Raw genomic sequence first — 8,948 nt, forward strand, 5'->3', positions numbered from 1 at the left:
AAAAAAAAAAAAAAAAAAAAAAAAAAAAAAAAGAAATCACAATTACTAAAATGAAGGTGGTTACATCACAGACTGGAGAAGGTGCTAGAGTTGAGAATCGTTTTGGAGGTGGAGATGACAAGTGGTTTTGCTGATGGGATTAGAGCTGTGGGTGAAGAAACAGAAAGATGAGATTTCTGGCATGAGGAACTGAGAGATGGGAAAGACCAGAGACTGGGGAGGACAACAGGTTTGGGCAGGAAGATCAAAGTCTGGTTTGGGGCATGAATTTGAAATGCTTAAGTTTTCTGGGTGTAGATGATAGGTAGGTAGGGGGCTGGATCTATGGGAGGTGGAGCTCGAGGCTGGGCTGGAAGGGGCACAGAGGGGGTGCAGCACACTGACTGGACTCAGCCAAGGACACAGCCAAAGGAGACAGACCTGGGGAAGGGGCCAGGGGGCCCCAACCTTCAAAGGCCACTGAAAAGCAGCAGCCAAAGAGGGAGAAAGGAAAACGAGGAGCGTGCAGTCAGACAGCCAAGGGGAACGGTGTGTGGGGCAGCGGTGTACAAAGATACAGGGTGCCCAACCGAGATCAAAACAGAAAGGCACTGCTGGGTTTGGCTCCCTGGAACTCACCAGGCACCTTGATTAGAGTGGGACATCACAGGGAACCAGAGTGGAGGGAGCCCAGAAGTTTGGTGCTGAAGGGGTAAATGGGGAGGTAGTTGAAGATGGGTGTGGTGGTTGAGGGTTTTTGCTGTTGTTTTTTCTTTTGCTTTTGTTTTTTAAGGATATAAGAAAACAGCGCAGGGAGACAGGTTGAGCCGCTCCCAGGGCCCTTTCTAAGTGCCCCTGCCCCTCTTCTGACCTTGACAGCTCTCTCCACATAGATTTTGGCGTTTCTGAGCCGGTTCATGTGAGACGCCTTGGAGGATCCTCGCCAGAGGACGGGGAAACCTGCAGAAAGATGCGGAGTAGGGGCGGGGTAGACTGGGCCTGGGCCTAGGGTCCTGGCCTAGGATCTTTTCTGGCCGCCGATAGCCACGTCTCTTCTCTGCCTCCCACCTTCATCCGGATGTCCACCCTTGGCCGCTCTTCTCCCGACCCCCATTCCCTCCCTCCACCCCAGCATCTTGTCGTCCTCGCCGCCGCTGTAGGCCAGAGCGAACGGGCTGCACGGGGCCTCACCATTCTGCGGAGAGGGGTCATCCAGGACCCGGGTGTGCGGGGGGCCGAGGGGGCGGGGATCCGCGGCGCCCTGGGCGTGGGTGCCTGGGACCAGCGTCTTGAAGGCGCGGCCGAGGCGGCGCGCAGGGGCGGGGCTGCCCGCCTGGCATCTACTGCCTGCGTGACCCTCCTCTGGCTGGGCGGAGGCAGGGCCGGGCCATGGCAGCCTCCTGGGTGGACGGAACTCGGAGCGGCGGGCCGAGGGGAAACTGGTGCGTGGCTCGAGCGGCTGCGGCTTTCGCAGCCAGTTGCACACCGGGCCGCCCCCCTGGCGGTACCAGGAGGCCGAGCCCCGGGGCCCGGGCCCCAGCTCCCCAGCGCTCAGGAGCAGCGGCGCGTCGGGGGCCTGCATGCGCCCCTCGCCGCGCTTGCCCTCCCAGCGCCCCTGATCCCGCCTCCCCTCCGCGTCGCCGCCTCCTCTCCCGGGAAGGTCCTGCCTAGGCTCGAGCCTTGTCCTCCGTTCCAAGCCCCGCCCCGTTTGCTATTGCCTTGGAAACCATTCCCTGGGCACTATCAAACCGCTCGGGGTTGGTTGGGGGCTGCAGTGGGCCCCGGGGCAGTCAAGCGAGGGCTTCCTCAGGACCTGGGGCCTCACCCAGACCCTTGATGAGCAGGGCACTGAAGGCGGAAGAGAGCACTGAGCCCCAGTTAGTGTCGCGGTTCCTTATCCAGTACTTCCTGGTGCCACCGGCCCTGGGGTTTGAGCGATTCTACAGTATTTATAGGCGCTAACAAATGGCCCCTGACCTCATGGAGCTTACAGCCCAGTGAGGGGAATAAAAAGTAACAAAGGAAGGGAATAGTTACAGGTATAATAAGGGCAATGAACAAGCAGAGTTCGTGAAACCAGGAAGAGGGCGCATTTTAGATAAAGTGGAGGTACAGGATGTCCTCTCTGAAGAGGTGATACATTTAAGCTGAAGATGTAAATGCGAGGAGTCAGGAGTCACCAGGGAAAGGGGAGCAACAGCACTTCAGGGAACAAACAGTCCCAGCAACAGCACTGAGAAGGGTTAAGAACCCTTGTGCGAACTACAAGACAGCCAGAGTGGCTGGAGCCTGGTGAGGCCAGATCAGACCTGCCGGGCCTGGCAGATGGGCCTAGGGTAAGGTCCTTAGCGAGGGCAGCATATGGGGGTAACACAAAAGTACAGAGCACACCCTCCCCAGGAACTTGGAAATGGAAAAACTGATCATCATTTGAGTCAACTGTGAAAGAAATGTAATAAATCAGAACAGGTATGCCTGGCCCCCAGGCTGACTGTAAGCAACCTTTTTGGAAGCACTGGCAAAGTATTATCCTCAAAAGTCACAGGAGAGATAAGGTTCCAAGATGTTAAACAATTTGCCTCAAATCACAGAGCAGAGGCAGCATTGCAAACCTGGTCTGACTCCAAAGCCTGTCTCTTAAGCACCTGTATGTTATCACGCAGGTTGCCTGTTAGTCACAGAAGGACCACATAGGGACAGTTTGAGAGGCCAACTCTAGCAGTGCCCATGCAGGCAGAGCTGAAGAGAGTACCCTGGTCAGAGCCCAGCTTTGTTAGTCACTGGGTAGATGTGCTCTTAAGAGTGAAGGTGGATCCCCCACCTTCCTGTCCAGCTGACCCCAACCCCCCTTTAGCTGATGGCTGGACTTCCCAAAAAGCACATCCCCAGGAAAGGTGATTTAGGGAATTTGGACCCTGGGAGAGAGATACGTGACAAATGAGGGTTGTGGCTGGCTCACCCAGGCAATGCTGTCCTGTGAGGGTTGTTGAATGACCAGCTGCTATACCCTATTAGTCACCCAGTTTCACTGTGACCACCTTTAACATTTGCTGCAAAGCTAGAACATAACCATGTGCCCTGGAGGAGGGAACATCTAATTCAGAGGGGTAGTGAGGTAGGTCACAGAGGTAATGTCATAAAGGGGATGGTAACACTTGGGGAGGCTGAGGCGGGAGGATCACCCAAGGCAGCCCAGGCAACATAGTGAGAACTAAAAAAAACAAAAAACAAAAACAAAAAAATCAGCTGGGCGTAGTGGCACAGGCCTGTGGTCCCAGCTACTCAGGAAGCTGAGGTGGGAGAATCACTTGAGCCTGGGGAAGCTGAGGCTGCAGTGAGCCACGATTGCACCACTGCACTCCAGCCTGGGTGACAAAGCGAGACCGTCTCAAAAATGAAAAAAAAAAAAAAAAGGTGGCAGGAGAGAGGGGCAGTAGCTGTTCCAGTTGCCCTCACCCCCCTCCTCCCTTTAACATCACCTTGTCCACCCCATCAAGAGAGACCCCTCTGGCCATCTGTAGGAATCCCTTTTCAAAGCTCAGCTCAAAGGTTAACCCTTCTTGAATGAAGCTTACCGTGACACACTCTCCTATATTTGCCCCTTGGCCCCCCGACTTCCAATATTAAATATAAAACACTTCAGTGAACCTTTTACATACCTAGCCCTTTTCTTGGACCTCCAAGTCTCTTCAAGGCAAGGATAACATCATGAACACTGGAAATTATTCAACAGCCCAGCCACTGGGCTGGTGAACAACTACGGTTCAGTCAGCACCTGTGTGGCAAGGACCGTGTCAGATTGTTCATATTCATTATCTCTACTGAGACACAAAATAGAAATAACTTGACCAAATTTGTCAAGAAGAATCAGGATTCAAACACAAGGGTTTTTTGTATTTTTTTTACTTCAAGGTGTTACTAAGGTGTAGTACTATCCAATGGAACTTTCTGCAATGATAGGAATCTCTATGTATGTGCTGCATATGCTCTATGTCTATATATGCTGTTATACATGGTACAGTCACTGGTAGCTGTTAAGTTGCCAGTGGGACTGGGGAACTGGATTTTAAACTTTATTTAACTGTAATAATTAAAATTTAAATAGCCACTTGTGGATGGTGATTACTGTTTTGGCACAGGCAAAAGTCTACTCTCTTGCTCACTGGCTAGATTTGGGGCAAGTTATTACATCTTACATTTGGAATCTCAGTTTCCTTATCCACCAAATGGGAGCACTGTTTCTCTGAGGTTACTTTTTAGCCCAAGTAAGTTCATTATGTGAAAAGCACCAAAGCTCTGTATAGGCAGAGAGAGCAGTTTCAGAAATGAATGGTGCCTGGACTACAATAAATGGAGTCTCTGGGTTGGGGCCCCTGATAGGAATAATGGTGGGACCAATCATGAGATTGCACCCAGTGGGGAGCTCCAGGCACAATTACCAGCCATCTGGTCTCAGGAAAAAGAAGCCCCACCTCCCCTCCTTTCATACACACAGACAGCAAAGACCTCATGCAGCCCCAAAGGGGCAAAAAGAGACTTTAATTAGGGGAAGGAGGATCCACCAGAATCAGAAAAGGGACAGCTAGCGTGGGAGCAGACGAGCCAGAACAGGCAGGAGGAGGGCCCAGCTGGGAAGCTCTAGAGGACTCACCTCGCAACCTCTGGCACAGGCACTGGCACTGACGGACAAGGCGAAACAGCGGCCCCTCTCAACTGGGAGGGTACCCAGTGGCCCCTGTAGTCAGGGTTTGCCTGGCTTTTGGGCCCCAGGTCCTAGGCATGACTGGTGGTCACCAATTTGGCCCTTGTCCCCAACCAGTGCTGGGGGGCCATCTTCAGGCAGAACTCGGGAAGCTGGCAGAGGGTTCCCACCACTTATATTGGGGCCAGGGAGGCTTGGGAATAAAAGGGTAAGGGAGAGAAACTGGAGTCTGAAACCTCCCTCCCTCCCCACCTGGGGTGGCATAGGAGAGAAAAAATAAAGTCGCCTACTGGCTCCAGGCCCGCCCAGACCCACAGCAACCAATAAGGTACAATCACTGGGACCAGTCACAGTCACTGGAGGTGGAGGTTTTTTTTTAAAAAAAAAAAAAAAGACAAAAAGGTTACAGTATCCTACAAGCACAGAGTTTAAGTTTCAAGACGTTAAAAAAAATCTGTCCCGGCCCAGGGCACTGAACATCAGAAGCCAGCCTGACCAGGCATGTGTGGCCTTGGGGCAGGTCCACTGCTGCTTTCTTGCCCAGCTAGCAAGCACACCACCCACCTCCCGCATCAAATGCCCACCCCAACCCAGCTCCCTGCTGCCGCCGCTGCTGCTCTGGGGAGTGACTCCAGGACGCCTTCGTGGAGACATGGGTAATCTGAGGGGGAAGGCCACGAGATCCAGCCAGATGGTTTAAAACTGTCAAGAGAACCAAGAGGCAGTGCATGGTGGTTATTATTGCATCCTGGTAGGACTGCTCTAAGGAGGTGTGTCAACCTGAGCTGCCACTGTGCTCGTATCTCTGAGGGACAGAGTTGGGTCCCAGGACACCTTGTGGTCATGCTCTAATTCAGTCAGCTTTCAGAAGTGACCTATGGGCACCGGCCCTAAGCCTAACACTAGATGAGGCAGAAAAATTAACAGCCATGGAGCTTCTCCACAGCTCCACTGTGCCCTGGCATGGAGGCTGCTAGAAAGCCCTGTCAGTGTCCTGCCTGGTGAACTGAGGTTGCTTTCTTTAGGCATGGGGGCTCTCATGCAAGGGGCTTGGGGACTCAGAGGGCCAAGTGGAGAAGGACCCAGGTTCTGGTACTTTTGTGTCAAGCTCTGGATGATCCTCCAACCAAGACAGGCTCTTGAACTGTTTTCTGCCCTCAAGGGTCCCCCATGCTGCCTAGGACAGCCCTGGACATTTAGAGACCAAAGGTTGTGAACCAATGGTCCATGCCTGAAACCAGCCCAAAGATGAGCATTGTATGGCCCACATGGTGTTTAAAAGAATATGAATTAGTTGGCGGGGCATGGTGGCTCACGCCTGTAATCCTAGCACTTTGGGAGGCCCAAGTGGGTGGATCACGAGGTCAGGATATTGAGACCATCCTGGCTCACACGGTGAAACCCCGTCTCTACTAAAAGTACCAAAAAAATTAGCTGGGTGTGGTGGCGGGCGCCTGTAGTCCCAGCTACTCGAGAGGCTGAGGCAGGAGAATGGCATGAACCCAGGAGGCGGAGCTTGCAGTGAGCCAGACTCCAGCCTGGGCGACAGAGCGAGACTCCATTTAATATAAAAAAAAAAAAAAATGGGGGGCTCAATGGCCTGGAGGTGTGTGGGAGCCAGCCCCTGCAGATGAGGCATGTGCTTAGCAGCTCCTCATCCTGCCCACTTCACAGCTACCCAACCTTTGGATGCACCTGAATTTGTGACCCCGACAAAGGTTATGGTACTATCTTAGACCTCTGAGTCCGAAAACCCAGCTCCACATTCTGGTTCTCCCTCTTACTGGCTGAGGGACCTTGGACAGGTGCTTTTGCTTCTAGAGCCCCAGTTTATTAATCTCTAAAATGGCGATAATAGCTGACTCAAAGATTGTTTTGAGTAATACATGGGACATGTGAACATACTTTTTTAGGTGTCTAATTCTGTGTGATGTAATTATCATAAGTAAGTAAATGATTGTTGAATGAGTGAGCCAAATATTCAATTAGAATAAGAGCTATTTTCCCCTTCCAGTTCAATCTAGAGGGTTCCTAGTATCCTGGTCATAAAACTTCAGTGCTGCAATACATGGAAAGCTTACTATGTACCAGGTGCTATGTTTTACACACATGGTCTCACTTAATGCTCAACCACTCTGAAAGATAAGTATTAATTACCAGACCTTCATTTCACAGCTGAGGAAACTGAGGCTTAGTTGAAAGTTCAGTGACATGCCTGAGTAGGCGGTGGAGCCTGGATTCACACACAGGTGGTCTGCCTCCACAGCTGAGTGAGCTGAACATCCATGCTGACCTGTGCACACACTACGGCTATTCTGTATACTGGCCACCCTCAGTATAATTAAATCCCAAGGGAAGCGGGTATAATTTCCATTTTTAGGAATCTGAGCTCCTTCTGGACTGGGTGTGTACTTATTAGTGGGAGTACATACTAAGTCTACCATCTAGAGATCACAGCCACTCTGGGTGGAACATAACAACAAACCGGGCCGGGCGCGGTGGCTCAAGCCTGTAATCCCAGCACTTTGGGAGGCCGAGACGGCGGATCACGAGGTCAGGAGATCGAGACCATCCTGGCTAAACGGTGAAACCCCGTCTCTACTAAAAATACAAAAAAAACTAGCTGGGCGAGGTGGCGGGCGCCTGTAGTCTCAGCTACTCGGGAGGCTGAGGCAGGAGAATGGCGTAAACCCGGGAGGCGGAGCTTGCGGTGAGCTGAGATCCGGCCACTGCACTCCAGTCCGGGCGACAGAGCAAGACTCCGCCTCAAAAAAAAAAAAAAAAAAAAAAACAAAACAACAACAAACCGAAGATTATTTGGAAAAAGGAGAAAAAAAAAGAAGGCATGTTCTGAATATCTAAACAACTAAGAACTATGTCATCAGTTCATCAATGTAAACAATTCTACCTCTTCAGATGACTACGTGCTTTCAATTAGAAAGGCATAAACAGGCCGGGCGCGGTGGCTCAAGCCTGTAATCCCAGCACTTTGGGAGGCTGAGACAGGCGGATCACGGGGTCAGGAGATCAAGACCATCCTGGCTAAGACGGTGAAACCCCGTCTCTACTAAAAATACAAAAAACTAGCCGGGCGAGGTGGCGGGCGCCTGTAGTCCCAGCTACTCCGGAGGCTGAGGCAGGAGAATGGTGTAAACCTGGGAGGCGGAGCTTGCAGTGAGCTGAGATCTGGCCACTGCACTCCAGCCTGGGAGACAGAGCCAGACTCCGTCTCAAAAAAAAAAAAAAAGAAAGGCATAAACAATGTAAGAGGAATCTGGAGGACTTATACCATGCAAGTGATAGAAAACGGGTTGAAGGAATCATGACTAAGCCTGAGAAACATGCTGAAGGGAAGTACTGAAGTCTATTTGAGAAGTGGAATTATAACATGATTAACTGTCCTATATTCCTAGAAAATTCACTTGCAGACTTCACTTGCCTCGCTTGGGGTTTGAATGAGATAGAGGTAAGGCCTCTGTGAACATCGTGAGATGTAGAAATGAGTGTTCAAGTTCCTATGAGGGACTAGGAGACATCCCAGACACCCAAATATAGAAAACGCCTTGTAGCTCTCAGAGATGAACTTGGGGTCCTCTAGCTCCAAAGCACCTGACTGACCTGCTGTGCCCAGGGGTCCTAGAGAGCTCAGAAGATATAAACACACTGCTTGGACCCCTTTCCCACCAGATGCTAAGTTCTCAACATGACCCCCAGATCCTTTGGCCTTGGAAGGAAAGCTGAAAGGCCCCTACTCACATTCTTAAGGAACTCCTCAGCCACGATGCGGGCACGGGCATTGACTGACAGCTTCATCTCACTGATCTCCTTGTCAATCTCCTCCATGAAGTGAATCACAAAGTCCACCAACTTGTGTTTGTACATCTGCTCCGTGTGGAAGTTGGTGATCAGAAAGCTGATATCATACCCCTAGGGAAGAAGACAGTAGGGAGGAGGAAGAGAAGGAACAGGAGAGAATTAGCACCCCAGGGGAACTGAGCTGGTCACGTCCTCCACTCATCCACATGGTTCCCACTGGCTGTGATCTTCTCCCAAGCTACACACCCTTCCAGTCAGCAGCCCAGCTGCTCTGGGGGAGGGTGTCTAGGTTGGATCCAAGCAACTGAACCCAGTTGAGAATTCTGTGTATCAGACATCTCTGGAAGACTATCTGTGGCACAAAGAACTCTGCATTGAGAATGAGTCGGCCGGGCGCGGTGTCTCAAGCCTGTAATCCCAGCACTTTGGGAGGCCGAGACGGGCGGATCAC

The 8,948-nt window shown here is 51.6% G+C and overlaps 2 protein-coding genes across 3 annotated transcripts in view; both read right to left on the reverse strand.

The window, feature by feature from the left end:
• TTLL3 (tubulin tyrosine ligase like 3) overlaps window positions 1–1,846 on the reverse strand; it is a 29,081-nt gene extending 27,235 nt beyond the window's left edge. Inside the window, 2 exon segments of the mRNA XM_023218503.3 lie at window positions 851–939; window positions 1,171–1,846. Coding sequence (XP_023074271.2) covers window positions 851–939; window positions 1,171–1,561 — 480 coding nt within the window. The 5' untranslated portion in view covers window positions 1,562–1,846.
• Window positions 1,847–4,482: 2,636 nt separating this feature from the next.
• ARPC4 (actin related protein 2/3 complex subunit 4) overlaps window positions 4,483–8,948 on the reverse strand; it is a 16,485-nt gene continuing 12,019 nt past the window's right edge. For both annotated transcript variants that reach the window (XM_023218516.2, XM_023218514.2), the window contains 2 exons: window positions 8,438–8,608; window positions 4,483–5,383 (listed from right to left, as the gene is read on the reverse strand). In XM_023218516.2, coding sequence (XP_023074284.1) covers window positions 5,378–5,383; window positions 8,438–8,608 — 177 coding nt within the window. In that variant the 3' untranslated portion in view covers window positions 4,483–5,377. The remainder of the gene's footprint in view (window positions 5,384–8,437; window positions 8,609–8,948) is intronic.

The sequence above is a fragment of the Piliocolobus tephrosceles genome, chromosome 2 (genome assembly GCF_002776525.5).
Source record: "Piliocolobus tephrosceles isolate RC106 chromosome 2, ASM277652v3, whole genome shotgun sequence".
NCBI classification, from domain to species: domain Eukaryota; kingdom Metazoa; phylum Chordata; class Mammalia; order Primates; family Cercopithecidae; genus Piliocolobus; species Piliocolobus tephrosceles.